Source organism: Poromitra crassiceps (assembly GCF_964638095.1).
Source record: "Poromitra crassiceps genome assembly, chromosome: 6".
Taxonomy (NCBI): Eukaryota; Metazoa; Chordata; class Actinopteri; order Beryciformes; family Melamphaidae; genus Poromitra; species Poromitra crassiceps.
In genome coordinates this window covers 29,016,452-29,035,704 of record NC_139627.1, presented here as the reverse complement: position 1 = coordinate 29,035,704, position 19,253 = coordinate 29,016,452, and the positions used below count along the sequence as shown (strand labels likewise).

At 44.2% G+C, this 19,253-nt stretch overlaps 2 protein-coding genes across 4 annotated transcripts in view; one reads left to right on the top strand and one right to left on the bottom strand.

The window, feature by feature from the left end:
* The window catches only part of ptpn4a (protein tyrosine phosphatase non-receptor type 4a), a 153,184-nt gene that overhangs the window by 88,586 nt on the left and 45,345 nt on the right, over positions 1-19,253 (top strand). For all 3 annotated transcript variants that reach the window (XM_083638848.1, XM_083638849.1, XM_083638847.1), the window contains exons 7-10: positions 544-596; positions 11,245-11,365; positions 13,849-13,936; positions 16,202-16,290. In XM_083638848.1, the coding sequence (XP_083494974.1) occupies positions 544-596; positions 11,245-11,365; positions 13,849-13,936; positions 16,202-16,290 (351 nt within the window). The remainder of the gene's footprint in view (positions 1-543; positions 597-11,244; positions 11,366-13,848; positions 13,937-16,201; positions 16,291-19,253) is intronic.
* LOC310778724 (uncharacterized protein) lies at positions 7,541-10,388 on the bottom strand (the record flags this gene model as incomplete). Its single annotated transcript, XM_083639191.1, has 3 exons — positions 7,541-8,323; positions 8,441-8,682; positions 9,940-10,388. The coding sequence occupies 3 exons, from the start codon at positions 10,386-10,388 to the stop codon at positions 7,767-7,769; spliced, it is 1,248 nt and encodes a 415-aa protein (XP_083495317.1). The 3' UTR covers positions 7,541-7,766.

Here is a 19,253-nt window from a genome sequence, read left to right as displayed (position 1 = left end):
CCTCTGCCATGTTTGTTGATCTTTTTAGTCCCGCCTCTTCCTTGATTTTGATTGGTCGGTTGAAAAAAGTGACATTGATGAGCAGAGCTCTTTAAATGTCAAATTTAAAAGTTTAAATGTTTTCTACTTGAGGCGCCCAGAGCGCTCTGCCCAAAAACACTAGCCACCGAGAGCCCTGAAACACCAGGCGCCGTGCTGGGAAGAGGCGCACTCCTAGTGCATCTATACCATAGAGTCTATAGACAATTAATTGCAGAAAGACACTGGCAGCTCAAACAACACTTTCTGTGGACACGGCACCTAATTGATAGATTTGAACAAGGCCAATGCTTTTACTTTTCAGTGAAAAAACATTTTGCCTTTTTCATTCTTGGTCCCTGACTTAGAAATGAATCCATCACCATGTTATTCTGAGTCCTATAACACTGTTATCATCAAACATGCTTGTACAGTTTCTGATCCAAAAGTTGAATCTTGTGTGTGTGTGTGTGTGTGTGTGTGTGTGTGTGTGTGTGTGCGTGCGTGCGCACTTGTGTTTTCCAGATTGCCCTGTCCACACAACACAGCCGCGCTGCTGGCTTCGTATGCAGTTCAATGTAAGTACTTCTCCCTGCACACACACACACACACATACACACACACACACACACACACACACACACACACACACACACTCAAGATAACGATAGAAAGGCAATTCATTAGCTCTCTCTTGAGCTGCACACATGCAAACTGCTTAATGTAATGACTGTGGTTGTTCCAGGTCATTTATAGTTGGCACCCTGAACCCATTAGAGTTCCATTAGGACCCTTTGGTGATACTTAATATCAGCAGCGGTAGAAACCTATGTGATCACAGCTAGTGTTTTTCAGTCTGGGCTAGTGTTTTTCAGTCTGGGCTAGTGTTTTTCAGTCTGGACTAGTGTCTTTCAGTCTGGGCTAGTGTTTTTCAGTCTGGGCTAGTGTTTTTCAGTCTGGGCTAGTGTTTTTCAGTCTGGGCAATTGGCAAATGAAGATGGTGGGAAAGTGATAGAGAGATGGCAAACGGGCCACTGGGTGTTTAAGGTACCAGGTTCAGTTTACATGCATTGTCTTTTCATTCTACTCTCTTTTTCATTGTTGATTTGAGTGCACAATTATTATGGCGTCTAGGGATGCACCGATATATCGACAGACCATCAGCATCAGATGGTATCAGCTTTAAAAACAAATATATATATTTTTTTTTTTAACCAAATCCCCCCCCCCCCCCCCCCCTTGCTTCGAAATCATTTAAGAAGCTCAGACATGTATCAGTAGAATAAGACCTGATTGAAAATAAAATAAAATATTGAACTCGTTAACATAATCAAAAATCTGCTCATGAATGGCTCTCTAAGATTGCTGTAGACCTATAGCCCAGCCTTCGTCAGTGCTGTAGTGTGTTAATAGCATTCAGCCTGAACTCTAATCTGATCTAGTGTGGTGATTTAGCATTTAGCTCGGGGTTTGCTGACTGGGCCTTCTGTCATCATATTGAGCTGAATAATGACTCCTGACACACTGGCCTGTCTGTCTGTCTGTCTGTCTGTCTGTCTGTCTGCCTGTCTCTCTCTCTCTCTCTCTCTCTCTCTCTCTCTCTCTCTCTCTGCTGTTGCTGTTGCTGTTTCTTTCTGTGCTCCCTATTTTGCACCTTCCCTGTTTCTGTCTCCCTGTGTTTCTCTCCTTTCTCAGGCGTAAATCCACTCTAAAGACTGGTCTTAACTAAGACCGACGTAGGAGTTACGACCAGGCATAGTTAAGACCAGTTGGTGCAACTGGCCCCAGAAGTGTTTTTTACTTGGTTTGGTGTCTCACTCTGATATTATCACCAGGAGAAGATTAGTAAAGACGAGCAAAACAAACTCATTTGACGAGCCGGCCGGCTGTTTTCGTAGATAATGCTAGTAGCAAGCTAACATTGTTTCACGTTAAGAGATGGTTAACGTTAGATAACTTCAGTGAACCGGGTCTGACACTCACCAAAAAAACTGAGCATGGAGAACTGACGTAAACATGTTGTGGTCCTCCTGCTCGGCTGTCTGCTTCTCCCACAAGGTATTTTGTGCTGGCATACATTACAGATAGCTGTCTCACACACTTTGTGATGACACCGGCTAGAGATCTTTTAGCGTTAGCTGTGTTTGCATGTGACCATTGACCACAACTCTGACCGCAAATGGCCGGCGTGTTTTGCATCATCAATCCGTTTAATGATCGGCACATATAAAAGCTTTATCGGAATTGTCCGATCTCATATTTAGGCTGAAAATCTGCCGATTCCGATTGCTGGCCGATCAATCGGTGATCGGTGAAAGATGAGATTCCAGACAAATTATGATGGAAAAATATTCCTTTAATTATTTTTTTAGACAAAAAAACACTAAATACTGTATTTTTGTCATTATCAAATTAAATAATCCCTTCTTACTTCTGAGGTAGGGTATAACTGCAAAACACAAACTTTGCAGTGAATGCATATTTCCTTTTCTTTGTTTAAAAAAAAGCATTGCTATAAATTTTTCATCTCACCCATTTGAATCTTCACACAATTGTATAGATTTTTAACGGTCTTGCGATGTTACATCCCTATCCTTATCCCTATTTCACTCTTCACTCTCTTCTCACTCTCCTCCCTCTTCACCTTTATCACTTCCTCTCTCCCTCTCATCTCTTCCCCCACCTCTCCCTCCTCTCTGTGTCCCCCACCTCTGGAGCATTCCATGAGCTATATAGGTCAGAGAAGAGATTTGAAGACTACCAACACCATGACAGACACTACTGCATTCACACGCGCCGCACACACACACACACATGCGCGCGCGCACACACACACACGCGCATGCATGCATGCATGCGCGCACGCACGCACGCACACACACACACACACACACACACACACACACACACACACAGACACACACACACACACACACTCACACACTCACTCTGTAGCTGGGTCCGTGCCTGTGTTGTCACTTAGCTCAGTGCCAGCCCAGATTATGAAGATAAATGTTTGCTTTGGGAAAAACTGCTTGAAACAGCTGCCATGCTGCTAATTCAGTTAGCTCGGCCCAAGTGCCAGGACTGATCAAATTAAATCCCACAATAAAGCTTGCATTCTCAAAACACTACAAATCCATTCCAGTAAATTTGAACTATAGTTTGAAATTGACCAAAAACGGTCCGATAAACAGACAGCAATCTCTTCCTCAGGACTGGTGCCATTTTGTAAGCCAATGTCATGTAATGGCTAATAACCCACTCATAATAAATCTGCAACGCTCTTTGTATCGGCTTTTTTTGAATTGATTTTAAGGGGTAGTAATTTTTTTCAAGCGGTAGAATCACACAACTGTTCATATTTACAATAATGTTGTGTCAGCAAATGCTCTTGTTGTTTTATGCCGCTGTTCATTGAGTTGCACGGTGTTGCATTCGCTAATGTATTCAAATTGACAGCAGGGCATGCTCGCCTTGCTCGGGGAGTCATCAGCTTTTCCCTCAAGTCTAATGTTAACAATGGGCTAATTTGCACTAGCGGGGGGCACAAGCGCATGCCTGTTATAATTGTACTGGGCATAGGCGTGCCACATGCCAAAGCAGGCGTTTCAGCGCTAAAATGTGGGGATAGATGGCATTATCCTATCGTCAGCAGCGCGCAATTACTTTGCTCTAAGAGCTTTGAAAAGCACCTCTTAGCTGCGCTCCAGGCGCTAAAACACTCGCTGTGCTGGATCGCACCATAATCTCCATGCTGTGTGCAGCGCAGAAACGTCATTACGCACAGACGTGCCACCCCAGGACATCAAATTCTGCTGCTAAAATTGGATAGCCAGCAGATTATTTGGTGAGGCAATCAACTATAATTCACTGAGAAACTTTTATCACGTCGCAAGGAGGGGTTATGGTAAATGAATTGAGAAAAATTGTACATTGTAGCCTACTTGCAATAGGCTATTCACCTACTGCTATCCCATAACCCGGAGGGTCGTTGGCACCACAGCCGATCTGTCACAAGCTCTCTCCATCTCTCTTTGTCCTCGGCACGAGTGAGTCCACTCTATTACGCATGGAGAGAATTACAGCATATTGCATGCCTCGCGCAAACAGCGATCGCGAGACGGGAATCTGATTGGTTTTGATTGACATAATGCCCAGCATTGCCTGGCCACACCTGTGAATAATTCTGGTAGTTAAGCCCACCCAAATCCCATTTGCACAGGCATTTTGGGGGCGCAGATGATTTTGGCACGGCTCTAATTTGCGCCTGCGACACGTGCCGTGAACGTTTCTGCATCCCCGCCGAGAATTGCATCCCCAACATATTTCGGCGCTGTTTTAACTTAGAAATCAGGGAGGTCACGTCTACCCAGACAATTATATCACTTTTAAAAAGTTACATTTCTGTATAAATCATTACAATATGCTCCCGTGAGGTGGGGATGCCCACCTGGACAAATGCGCAGGGCAGACCAGTATCTTCCCTGCCTTAAGGTACGCGCAAACAGGTGCGCAAGCGTAAATAGGGGATATCGCCTGTACGAAGATAGGGCCCTTTGTCTTTAACAAGTACATTCTACTATCAACACTGACAGCCTACCGTAATACGGTACTAACGTTAACTACAGCTAATACAATTCTAACAGAGAGAGAGTGAGAGAGAGAGAGGTGGTTTGAACGGGTTTTCCGTTTGGTCAGGAGCGCATGGCCTGAAACCCAACACCTTGCTCATCTCGGTGTTCAGCCTGCGCAAGTCCGTGTCTGGAGTAAAACATGATGGAATATAAAATGTGTGCATTACTTTTTCTTCACCGGCTCATTCGGTCTCACTCTCTCTCCCTCTCTACATGTTCATCATGCACACGCATGCATACGCTCGCACTCAATGATGAAACACAGTAGTTTTTACCATGTTCCAAAGATGCAGACATGAAGCGGTCTAATTGACGATTGAAAGGTATCAATTAACGTTACTCTTTACTGTCCAACACATGCCAGTTCAGAGAAATTGATTCACAACGAGAGACGGATTGTTTGTAGGCTGCATTGACACTGACAACTGTGTGCGGACTGGCCGCTATACTCGTCTTCATGTGTTGTGGAGCCCAGCCAGACACACAGAGAGCATAGCCCTCATCGCAATGCAGACGTGTGAAGAGAGAGGGAGAGGAGGGGGGGAGAGAAGCAAACTACTTTTTTGCAGATCTCAAAAGCAGGTAAACCACTGTGGGATTAGTGAGAATATTGCTAAAAGGAGAAGATACTGTAGTGATGCGCGCTTCGTCAGTGCGCCCTGCAGCCTGGGCTGTCATCTGCTGAAACACTTAACCCTTACGCCTACATTCCACTAGGTCTGTGTTCGGTCCGTCTGCGCTGCGGTACGGCATCGGAGCCGATACGTTTCCACTCTAATCATTGTGTCAACTCCCACCTACTCCGCTGCGTTGCGTGTCTACTCCGTCCCAGCTCCGACAATCCGGAGCTCTCCGAAAGAAATACGCAAGGCTTCTATTTTTCACGGATGACGGAGCAAAGCTGCAGCAAGTTGGGCGGAGCCAGGCATAAAATCAACAGGGCAGAGGTGTTTACAGCATTCAATATCAAGCCAGAGGACAAACATGTATGAGGAAATGTTCATAATTGAAGTGGAAAACCACAAAATAATTTATGACACGACCCATCCTTTTTACAAGGACAACACCAAGCAAGTCCACCCCTCCTCTGCTTCTCCAGTTGGGAACAATGATCTTCTGCCTGTTTGTCGTTGTATTTATCCCACATACAATTGTCTCGCGCAATTTTACCGTGAGAACCTGTCGGTCTCGTCACTCTAGCTGTCTTGCGGAGCGGAGCCATGACGGGCTCTGCACGCAGCCGGTTAGTGTTGGCGGAGCACAGAGCACGGATCAAAACCGGAGAACAGCCGCAACGCAACGCAAATGCAACCAGTGCAATCCCGGCGTGAGTGCCCTTAATATGCAATGCGTGCAGCTCTAAGCAGTATAGAGACAGTCCGCATGTCTGGGAACGCCCACAAAATGTTAAACGGCTGGCTGTGGGGTAAAACCGCCCATATATCTCATGGGCTGACTCACCAAAAGACGGTGATGCAGCTCTAAACTACATGTTTGGGGGTTCTAGAGCAGAACACAAGACGTCTGCTCAGATGTACGTTTACTGCGGTGGTTACATCCCCGATCGTGTCTGCCTCGGCTGGGCTATCAGCTAAATTCTAACTTTGCTGAATGGATAGAACGGGGGGTTTTACCCCACCCTGACCACGCCCCCAGCCAGGCTGAGCCAGCTAAACCAGCGTCTATGACGAGACGTGGCCTCAACCTATACGAGGGATTAGTGTGACGTCACTTGACACCCAGAAATGCAGAACCCCGCAGCAGTTAATAGTATGAGTTGTGTCAAACAAATGTTAATATCTCAAAAACTATACATCACATCGCTTATATTTTGACATTCTGAGTGAGAGCAGAAGTAGCTCAAGAATTTGATGTATAATATATGCATGTTGTGTTAAAGTTGTGTGAACTGTCGCAGTTTTTAAAATGTAAACAGAGTTAACTGGCTAGAGTCAGCCACTCACGCCTCACGCAACTTGTGCTCCATAGGGTTCCATTGCTGTTGCCACCCAGTGAAGCGGTTTGTTTACCAAAATGCTGCTCGGCTGATCCCTCGTATAGCCTATCGGAGGAATGTTTTCGTTTAGATGGCTGGAGGATTCAACTTGTCTTTTCGTTTTGTTAATGTGTTTTTTTCTGCTTGTAGATGTAAAAATAAAGGCTTTCTAATAGAAAAAAAGCATTTGTTGTGGTAATGGTTTAATGGGGCACAGACAGTCAAATAGTGCATTTTAATCTTCTCGGTTGACCAATCAATAGTCGGCTAATGAGGAGAGGATCGGTTGTCGGTAAAAAAAACACACATTTTCGACATCCCTATTACAATTATTATGTAATAGCACCGCAGTAGCTATCGACTGTCCATATATTTGTCCCTGGAGCTGTAAGTACATCAATAGGAGGGTTAGTTTGAATTGATTCTTTGGTCAATATGCTTAGGCTACAGGGAAGTGGGTTAGTCCAGGGACTACTTGTGTGAATTTAAGCCGTTTTTGCGTTCAACCGCTAGCTGGTACGCTAATGACTTTACGGATTCACTTTAAGCTGCGTCTCTCTGAGGCCTGCGTCTCTCTGAGGTACTTGCAGATCCTGTGTGGTACTTGCAGCAATGGAATAATATGCTTCCTTCCGAATAGCAGAAGGATGTGAAAAGCTGTGTGAAAATGTGCAGTTAACCCATTTCAGCCTATTTTCGCCTAAAAAATAGCCTCTAAAACCTAAGTCCGATTTGATAATAGACCCCCAAATCCTGAACTTTTCATAGAAATGTCAACGCCTACTAAAATAGTGATATCTCAGCCTCTGTAGAAGATAAAAACACACTTTAAAAGGCATTTGAGAGCTGACACATGTGGCTTTCCTTGTAAAAGGTGTTTATTGGTATGACAATTCAATAGCATTGTCAAATATTGCTGTAAACACAGAAAATTTTAAAAAAACTAAAAAACGTATGAAAAAACAAGCAACAAATCACTCCAAACCACTCAAATAAAATCAAAAATGTGCTCCACACTGCCCCCTTGTGTCCCCTTGCAACCATAAAAAAAAATGCAGTCCATTTACCATCAAAGGGGCAAGTGTCTAAAGTGTCAGCTAGTGTTTAGCAAACACTTACAAAAAATGTCTGTAGTGTTTTCCAAAACACTCAATGTGGACAGGCAGGTCACACTGTATGCAGCCATACACAGTTAGCCCACTGCCTACTACATCTTTTTTGTCCAGCAACAACTGGCACTCCCTGCAGAGCTTCCGCTTCTCAAACACCTTCCCGAAGTCGTGCATTGGGGGACCTGTGGCTTCTCCTGACGTGCTGGGTGCTGGGGAGGCTGCCCTGCTCGATGTGCTTGGTGCTGGGGAGGCTCCCCTGCTCTCTGGAGTGGAAGGAGAGCCAAATGGAGAGGCTGGTCTGGAAGCTGGGGACAGAGGAGGAGGAGGAGAAGGAGGAGGGATCACAGGAGGGGCCCTCCTTGTCACCGGTGTGATGAGCTCCTCCAGCAAGGTCTCCAGCCAGTCCTTGTAATGTTTGTGCCTTCCTCCAACAGACCTGGCTGCAACGTAGGCGTTGTAGCACGACACAGACAGGCCCCAGAAGAACACACGCCGCCACCATTTCTTCGACCGATGATCGAAACCATAGTATCCAATCATCTGGTCGAGGAGATCCACACCTGGAACACACATGGAACTCTGTTTACATACATACATTTTCACTCAAATGACCTCAGTGAATATAAGCTTACAGTATTTTAATTTTTGTTTATAAAACATAAATCTGTAAAACAAACCTTTCATGTGGCTCTGGTAGTCCGCCAGGCAAGCGGGCACTACCACATCAGCCCGGTGGGTCTCATCTCTCCTCCGCCTTACAGTCCCTGTTGCGCTGGGGTCATGGTGATTGGACAAGACCATCACCGTCTTTGTGTCTTGCCACACGCAGAAGGTGAGGTCATCCTGCTGTGCCACCCGGAACTCGTGCTTCCCCAGCGCAGCCCTCTTTGTCAGGCTGTGGTCCTTCGGCAGCCCCTTCCTATTGGCCCGAAGGGTGCCACAGCCGTACAGGAAAAGGCCGTTCATCTCCTGGAGGAGTTCTACACTGGTGTAGAAGTTGTCCATATAAATGGACAGGAAGGTGCCATTGTATGGCTTGGCGAGGTCCAGCACCACGCGCTGTGCCAGGCCCGTCTGCGGCGCCGCTTCACGTCCTGTGTACACCTGGGGAGTTTGCAAGAAGAAACACAAGTCTGAGGAAGGGCCTTGGGTGCTTGAAAGGTCACTCAAATAACAACACATTACAGAATACATATTTGCATATTCTTGGTGTGCTGATTTTTTTCCTTACTTTGAAGTGCGGAACGTAGCCTGTTGAGCTCTCCGCCATCACCCAAACCTTCACGCCCCATTTGGTTGGCTGGAATGAATGAATGAATGAATGTTTATTTCACACATTACCAAAAGATGCAGGTTACATAGGCAAAATAGAGGTGAGACAATTTGATCAATCAATCAGCAGTACCTTCATTGGCAGGTATTGCCGGAAGCCAAGCCTGCCTTTGAACTTGATCATTGATTCGTCAATGCTGACTGTGCCGTTGACCTCATAGAGGTCCTGGAAGCGCTGGTTCAGGAAGTCCAGGTACCAGCGCAGTTTCCAGAGCTTATCAGCTGGGTCGCCTCGTGCGTTGTTATCTTGGAGGTGAAGGTATCTGAAGAGGTGAGAGAGGGGAGGATGGAAGAGGGGGGGTAGGGGAGGGGGGGTAATTAGACACATATTACAATATATTATAAACAATATAATGTCTTGTATATTGTATACAATATTGTATATTGTATTGTATATTATATACAAGTAGACACATCTTGGATGAAATGAAAAATTGTAGGCTATATCATTATATAGGTTAGTTACACTTGAGGGTTACAGGGTCTGTCTAAGTGCAGTGTCTGTCTTGGTGCAAAGAGTGAAGCGCATTCTCTCCACATTCCTGACAATTGAATAACAATAGGCCTACTAGGTGTTTGCCCACACACAATAGGTGTAGCAGCCGAGCCCAGCAGGGGTTTCTTACCCCAGTGTATAAGCTCGCTACAATGGCAATACTCCCACTACACTTCTAATACATTTGCAATATATTTCATTTCCCTTAGGGCATCATAACAATGGTACTAATGTTACATTTTATCTATCAAACTACTATTATTTATATAGCGCATCCTATTCAATGGGGCGCATCTATATCACGCAATGGTTATAATAACAAGGATAATATTATTGTTCTTAGCCTACCTCCAAATGGCGTCAAATCGGTCCCGGGACATATTCTGGCCGAAGTTGGTTTTGAAGATGTTTTTGGATAGCCGCCAGTACTCTCTTCGGACGGGAAGTTTCATTATCCCCATGGCGAGACACAGCCCAATGAATGTTTTCATTTCTTTCACTGTTACCGGGGTCCACTTGGCTGCTTTTTTGGCTGGGGGAATTGTGCGTCTCTGGTCGGCATATCGGTTCGTCTCCGTGACAAGACGGTCCCACATTTCCTCCGTGTAAATTTTCTCGAAAGAAAATAGAGGTGTGGAATCGGCTTGTAAGCCAACACCGCTTTTCACCCCGGGCACCCTTTTGAACGCTTTGACCGGCACAGGACGGTAACAGCGCTGCTCCGTTACCCAGTTTCCATGGAAGCCTTGGAATTGGTCATCTTCGTCAGACTCATCCTCATCGTCATCCTGAAACATAGTTCTGACCCACTGATCTCTGTCCAAGGGCTGCCAATCTGGGTCTGTAACTGGGTCATCATTTAACTCTTCATCAACGGTGGAATGTTCGGAATATTCCGCGTCTTCAAAATCGCTTCCTTCGCTAATATTATTTTCTTCCTCCATCGCTACAGGTCCGCTTCAAAGTGAAGAAAGAAAAACTTTTCCTCCCCAGAATGCATTGCGAGACCCCACGTGTGTTTTCTGAATGATTTCATTTGCCTAGAGACCGGAAATAGGCGAAAAACTACAGCTAAACTACAAATTGACGTATACGTCATCCCGTCTTCAAAGGTATATTGACGCGAACGGCATCCCGTCTTTAAAGGGAGAATGACGCGAACGTCATCCCGTCTGAAATGGGTTAACATGTGAAGCAGTTAAGATGTGAAGCAGTTAAGATGTGAAGCAGTTCACATGTGAATATTCATTAGTTTAGATTATTTTCATGATAGAGCTTTTGCTTCCTTAGTAGATACTGCTCAATAAACAGACATGACATGATTTGCAGGAAAAAGTTCACCAGGTATAGAGGAGTGCAATATCTCCCCACGCCCACCCACGCGCGCACACACACACACACACACAACGGCACTACAATAGACATTGTCATTCAAAATTCCCAATCCAATTCAATATTCGATTGATTTCCTGATTTTCCTTTATTGTGATGGAATGTGCTGATCTCTATGCCTGTAGCAGAGTCTGGCCTGGAGATAAGAAGTGTAGTGTTTTTGTCTTTCTCTTTCTTCCCTATCGTTCAGCATTAGCAAATTATTAGCAACGATACACTGACATGCTCTCTCTCTCTCTCTCTCTCCCATCATCCCTGTAGCTGAGATAGGCGACTACAGTGAAACAGAGCATGCTGCAGGCTATCTGTCTGACTACTGCTTCATCCCCAGCCCTCCACAAGACTTCCACAAAGAGGTCACCAAACATCACCAGCAGCACAGGTAACACACACACACTAGGGATGGGGAAGGAATTTTGAATTTTCAAATAATCGTTTTTATTATCAAGATCGACTTTTATTTTTATTTTTTTTCTTTATTGCGAGGCGGAGTACAGTCCACATTGGTGCATAGTCAAGTGAACATATTTTTACAGAAACAATATTACAGGTTAACTTTTATTAGTAGACTTTTATTATTGAAAGTCGAATATTGTTTATTTATTTATTATTTATTTATCATTTTTATTTTTTTACCGGCGCCTGTCTCTTTAAGAGTGACACAATTTTGTTTTCATTTTCATTTTCATTTAAATAAATGTCTGTAAAGTCACTATATATCGCCAACTGCATTAACACAATGGTGATTGAGCCTATGGCCCATTGATGAAAGCCCTTGTCTCTCTGTATTGCAACATTTATGAACTTGTGTCTGTGGCGACACTTTCCCCGCCCCCCCAAACAAAAAACAAACAAAAAAAGATATCACAAGCGGCGCACAGTTCTTGAGGTGTTTCCCATCACCTCAGCACCCGCCAGAGAGGGTAGGCGGAGTCGGAGCAAGTTGCTGTTGTTTCCGCGTTATTATGATCCCACTGGAGATTTGGGCAGAACACATCCTGCGCCTGCCTATGCAGCAGTCAACCACCGGGATTGGCCAGGATCGAGCCTTTTGTTCCCTTTTGACAGCTCAAATCTCCCACACACACACACACACACACACACACACGGCCCAGCCGCCCACGTGTCATAGCGATGATCCAGTGGGATCCATAATAGAGCACCGCTGACCAACTTCTTCTTCTTTTGAGATGCGTGTGCGGTTGGCGTCCAAGTATTGCATTGCCACCCCCACTGGCCAACTTGAATGTATTAAGAAGAACAAGAAAAAAAACCTTTACGTCACATACTGTATGCGACACTGTGTGGATCTCACCTGCGATTACTGCTCATGGCATTAGTGTGTAGTCAGAGACAACAGAAGTGAAATCTTACGGATTATCACTTTAACAAAAGTTTATGATACTTCCCCCTTTTGTTCAGCAAGATAATCTTCACAAATGAACCCCACTTTTATGATTTTTTTTTAAGCTACAGCAACCATTTAAAGTTTAAAACGTTGAAAATTCATAACAAATCAATCTTACATGCTACGGCTTTGCTTTGCAACTTTCACCAAAATGTAGGCTCAAACAAGCAGAAAATGTCAGATGTGTGAGGTGGCAGAAATTATGAAGTCCATCATACTTTATTTCCTCTTCATGCTCGAAATTATTATGATTACTACTATTACTGGTACATACTTAAATAATTCTCAATGATTAGTTTGATGATGTCACGATGTTCTCCATACTGACCAGCGAGTGAACATCTCTCTTAACATCCTGCTGTGAGGACGGGCTGAATCATAGATGATTGGGCCACTTTGTGCTTGTTCTCCGCTCGCTATTATCTGTTATTACCTGCCTTCAAAGCAGCTTGAATGAGACTAAAGGAGAGCTATTGAGTGCATGAAAATAAAATGTAAGATGGAAGTTCAATGAGCAAGAAAACTGGACGTGGACATTATTTATGCCCTGTGAAAACTCCTATTGTCCTCGGATCAATTTGACCCGAAATGAAAAGTGCCCGAAAATCACATGGGTGGTTCAAAACTATGCCCTTCACAAATACAATAAATTTGAACTAATTTCATTGAAAAAAAAATGTGTTTTTCTTTTCTTTTTCTAAAAGTTTCCTAATTAAAAAAAGTACACTTATGGTAATCCTTTAAAAGAAAAAAGTCACGTGATGAAAGCTAAAACCTGACTTGACACATTTATGGTTCAGGCAGTTCTGCTGATGGACCCTCATCTATTTCTCATCTTTCCTCCTGTTCTTCCTCCTCCTCCTTAAAATGCCCGCCCCGACAGCCGACCCACACTAATTTACACTTGGCTTTGTAATAAAACCTGGAATTAATATGATGGCATTTAATTGCGACAAGACTTGATCAGGCTAAATGTCGGTTATGTTACTATAACCACTTCAGCTTCTATCTATATAGGCGTAGCCCTTTAAGAGCTGTCGCGATTGGGTAACATCCCTCGCGCGCAGTTTGAAGACTTTCTTTATCATAATAGTGGCCCCCTTCATGTCAGCAGCGGGGGGGCGCCGCTGCTGAATGCATATAGAATGTATATAGGGGAAACACTGAGTACATAAGCAGTGCAGTACTGTACTGTACAGTATGTGTGTGGACATGAATGTGAATGAATGCATGCATACACCCATACAGCTGACTGATGGAGGTTTGACAGTAAATGGCTCGTATGCTAAATCCGACCATTCCTCTGACCTTACCTGTCTCTTTTTCCTCACTCTCTCTATCTCCATGTCTCCGGCTCTCTCATTTTTCTTTTCTTTTTTCTGTCTCCCTGTCTCTGCCCCCACCACCACCCCCTAACCTGTCCCATCTCTCTCTCTCTCTCCCTCTCCCTCTCTCAGTGGTCTATCTCCTGCCCAGTCAGAGTTTAATTATCTGAACACAGCACGCACGCTGGAGCTCTACGGGGTAGAGCTGCACTATGCAAGGGTAAGGCTGTGTTTGCTTCTGTGTCTGTTTGTGTATAATGCTGTATGTGTACATGCGTGTGAGACTGTGTCTGTCTGTTTGTTTGTGTGTATATATGTACGTATGTACTGTATGTGTGTGAGACTATATCAGGGTATCCGTGGGGTCTTGAAAAGTATTAAAAGTTGATAAATCAATTCAGGGAAAATTAAGGCCCTTAAAAAGTCTTAAAAAGTCTTAATTGAGAGGTATTACATTTTGCAGCTATTGTGCCGATGGTGTTAAATGAGCATATGATATCGTACCATATCGATCACAGACCCCTGAATTGATTCGCTATCATATCGTGGCAGACTTGTGATATCAGCAAATATCGTATCATTGTCCAAAGAATCTATATAATATTGTATCGTGATGAAACTTGTGATTTATACGCCTATCGCTGTCGCTGATGTGACGAAAGTGGCGTTGAGGTCTTGAAAGGTATTGAATTTAACGTCAGGATTCCTGCATATACCCTGTGTATAATATACTGTGTGTGTGTGTGTGTGTGTGTGTGTGTGTGTGTGTGTGTGTGTGTGTCTGTGTCTGTGTGTGTGTGTGTGTGTGTGTGTGTGTGTGTGTGTGTGTGTGTGTGTGTGTGTGTGTGTGTGTGTGTGTGAGTGATAGCCTGTATGTATATGTTTCTGTCTGAAGGTCTTTGCACACAGTCCGTTTTTTTCATCCGTCATCCGAAAACACAGACGGCTCAAGCAGCTTGCAAAAGGCTATTGACGCAGAACGCCTGTTCTGAAAACATTAATGACGGATGAACGTTTCGGAGTCATTGTGTAAGTGACACAACATGAGGCCGTATTTATTTTAAAACGTGCGACAATTTCGTACGGAAAAAATATGGGCTTGATGTGCAAAAGCCTAAACTTGTAAGTCTCTTTCGTGCATGCATAGCGTGTTCTCTATGTTGCGTGTGTCTCCCTGTCTCTGTATGTCTGTTTGAATATGCGAGTGCTGGGACTGAAGACATGTTAGACGTTACCGGTGTGTCTGTGACCTCAATCCTGTCTTCTCTCCCTCCCCTCACAACTCCCCTTTTTTCCACAGAGCAGTCTCAAACTTAAAGGAGAATTCCGTTTTTTCTTCTTCTTTTTTACAACCTGGACATTATTTTCAGCGTAGTTTTATGTTATACTAGTCACCCAGAACATACATTTGTGAAAATGATGCCGTATTCACCTTATGTTCATACGCGGGGGTGGGTTGTGTTAACACTTCCGGTGGTCACGGCGCAAAATACAAAAGAACGTCAGAAGAAGGAAGTTGTTTTTAGAGCAGGAATGCGTTGAACATCGCCCGCAGCTGTGGTCTGAGTGATACAAATCAAGTCAGATGAGATCAAGAAAAAGAAAACAACGAAATGGGCAGTTAACAGCAACACACTGAGAGACGTCCTTGTACAAAACATACCATAGAAAGCTTCAGATGGTTTTCAGTCTCCTCCGAGCGCAGACCCGCAGACGTTAACGTAATTCCCTGGAATGCGAGAATTAACGAGCCAGTTACATGGCGTTGCATTCTTAGACATTGCCGTTTGCTTTTATTTTGTATGTTATATAGAATTGGCTAAATTATTAGTTAATTCAGAGTTAGATGATGTTGGAGCAGCCTGCGTTTTTTCCCCCCCGTTTCTTTTTTAGCCGGAAGTCGTGACAGAACCACACAACCGGGTCAAATGGGCGTGGTTACATAAGGTGAATAGAGCTAGAACGCACCACGCAACGGCCTGGAACAGTTGCCGTAGGGGCGTATTGCAACTGTGCATGTACGTCCTGTAAAAAGCCTGTTTTGGGCGACGCACTGGCCGAAAACATCTTATTATATCATAGAGACAGTGAGGAAATGAAGGCTGTATTGACCTGACTGCAGCGTGTTCACCCTGTCTCTGTCTGCTGTCCGTCACATTGGGAGAGATAGAAGCTCCTCAGTTTGTCATCCGTATAATTTGAGTCCAGCTCAAATAAATACGGGCGGCCATCAAATTCAAATGCATCATCCATATTCTCCAAATCAAACAGTAACAACGTTAATAAGTTGATGTCCATCGCTCTAGTCTCAGTGTTTCGGTGTGTAGCCGTGACCTGGCCTGGAGAAAGAATTGATATGTAAATGTATGTATGTAATATGTAACTTCTTGCTCTCTCTTTTGCCTTTCCCCCGACACACACACACACACACACACACACACACACACACACACTGACACACTCTGTTTGGCTGTGTCTCTATCAGGACCAGAGCAACACAGAGATTCTGATTGGGGTGATGTCAGCCGGCATTGTGGTTTACAAGAACAGGGTACGGATGAGCTACTTCCCATGGTGAGTGACACACACACACACACACACACACACACACACACACACACACACACGCACGCACACACACACAATTACAAGGGGTCATAGCAAATGTCCAAAGGAAGGAGTGGGATGGCGGAAGCCTCGAATTGAGAGGAGCAGATTTGGGAGCAGAAGGTCAGGAGCAGCTGAAGGTCAGGAGCAGCTGTGAGACATGGGTGAGGAGAGTGAATGAGTAACGCTTGTAATGCTCTGAGAGCTTCCTCTGGAAAAATGAACGGTAACATTAAGATGCAAAGAAAACAAGCTGGCTGTCACCTTGTTATGAGATATTGTAGCATCTTGCAGATGTAATTTGTCTGTGTTCCATGAACTTCCATCACACCATTTGGGAGAATTGGACACGAATACACATTCAAACCTGGCTGGGAGCTTTATTTCCCAGTCTGGGGTAGGGATGTTAATGATTAATCGACAATTGATTAATTGCCATTAAGAATTTGATTGATCAAACATATTAACCGATTAATCGACAATGTAGACTATATGTGCTGTTTTCACATTTTTTGCTGAAATGATTTAACACCACAAGGGCAAACTTTAACTTTCATCGTGTATACAGAGAGGAAGAAGAAAGCCAAGCAGGCAGGCAAAAAGTCCAGTGTAGGAGCATTACAGCCAAAAAGACAACAGTATTCATTGTAAACACTGTAATACAATGTTGAAATACAGCATGTTTACAAGCACGTTTGGTTCATAGATTTACTTGTTGAGTATAGGCCTAAAGACAGGTGTAAAAAAAAACCTGCATTTTGTATTTTCTTTTTTGTATGTCAAAAGCTGTTTTTTGTATAATGATTAATTGATTGTTGATATGACCAATTAATCGATTGAGGAAATTGGTTAAGATTTGCATCCCCAGTCTGGGGGGATTCAAACTGGCACACACCCCTCTATAACCATTACTCTGCTGCTAACCTCACTTGACCTGCTTCCAGGAACACGTTTGCAGATGAATGCAATGTAATCTCTTAGTAACCTCTCACCTAGGCTTCCCGGGGTAGTCTGTGTTACTGCTGTTACACAGTGGTGAGGCATACACCAATTACATAACATCCGGCAACACTGTTCATTTTATGGAGGAAGAAAAGAAAAAACTCTGCCCGCTCATGCCAATTTCAGCGTGCGCCGGTGTCAATTACAAGCGCTCCCTATCTGGGCTGCCTGACAGCAAGTGTGGCTGCACTGTTCATCATATCTCTCTGCACAGTGGCAGCGCTGTCGCCTCACAGCAAGAAGGTCCTGGGTTCGATTTCTGCCTGCGGTGCTCTGGGCGATGAGGGTGTGTCTCCAATCCCATGTCCTCAGTGTCAAAAAGGGCCTTTCTGTGTGAAGTTTGCATGGAAGGGGAGGGGAGGGGCTGACTGGAGGAGAAAGCACTGTCCGGTGGTTAACCTGACATCTCTAACGTTAGCACGCTTGTATCGGTGACTACCTTGACGGCTGCATCGGACTGAGAGCAGTTGAATGAAAAATCTGGACTGTGAGGACAGCTGAGGAGCTCTGGAGCTTCTTTTTTTGTTTTCCTTTGTTTTCCCTTTATTTATACGATGTAAAAAAAGAAAATCCACACCGTGGCATCCCTACTGTCAATGTAGAGATGATTAAACACCGTGGCATCCCTACTGTCAATGTAGAGATGATTAAACACCGTGGCATCCCTACTCTCAATGTAGAGATGATTAAACACAGTGGCATCCCTACTGTCAATGTAGAGATGATTAAACACCGTGGCATCCCTACTGTCAATGTAGAGATGATTAAACACTGTGGCATCCCTACTGTCAATGTAGAGATGATTAAACACCGTGGCATCCCTACTGTCAATGTAGAGATGATTAAACACCGTGGCATCCCTACTGTCAATGTAGAGATGATTAAACACTGTGGCATCCCTACTGTCAATGTAGAGATGATTAAACACAGTGGCATCCCTACTGTCAATGTAGAGATGATTAAACACAGTGGCATCCCTACTGTCAATGTAGAGATGATTAAACACCGTGGCATCCCTACTGTCAATGTAGAGATGATTAAACACCGTGGCATCCCTACTGTCAATGTAGAGATGATTAAACACCGTGGCATCCCTACTGTCAATGTAGAGATGATTAAACACCGTGGCATCCCTACTGTCAATGTAGAGATGATTAAACACAGTGGCATCCCTACTGTCAATGTAGAGATGATTAAACACAGTGGCATCCCTACTGTCAATGTAGAGATGATTAAACACCGTGGCATCCCTACTGTCAATGTAGAGATGATTAAACACCGTGGCATCCCTACTGTCAATGTAGAGATGATTAAACACAGTGGCATCCCTACTGTCAATGTAGAGATGATTAAACACCGTGGCATCCCTACTGTCAATGTAGAGATGATTAAACACAGTGGCATCCCTACTCTCAATGTAGAGATGATTAAACACCATGGCATCCCTACTCTCAATGTAGAGATGATTAAACACCGTGGCATCCCTACTGTCAATGTAGAGATGATTAAACACCGTGGCATCCCTACTCTCAATGTAGAGATGATTAAACACTGTGGCATCCCTACTGTCAATGTAGAGATGATTAAACACAGTGGCATCCCTACTGTCAATGTAGAGATGATTAAACACCGTGGCATCCCTACTGTCAATGTAGAGATGATTAAACACAGTGGCATCCCTACTGTCAATGTAGAGATGATTAAACACCGTGGCATCCCTACTGTCAATGTAGAGATGATTAAACACAGTGGCATCCCTACTGTCAATGTAGAGATGATTAAACACCGTGGCATCCCTACTCTCAATGTAGAGATGATTAAACACCGTGGCATCCCTACTGTCAATGTAGAGATGATTAAACACCGTGGCATCCCTACTGTCAATGTAGAGATGATTAAACACAGTGGCATCCCTACTCTCAATGTAG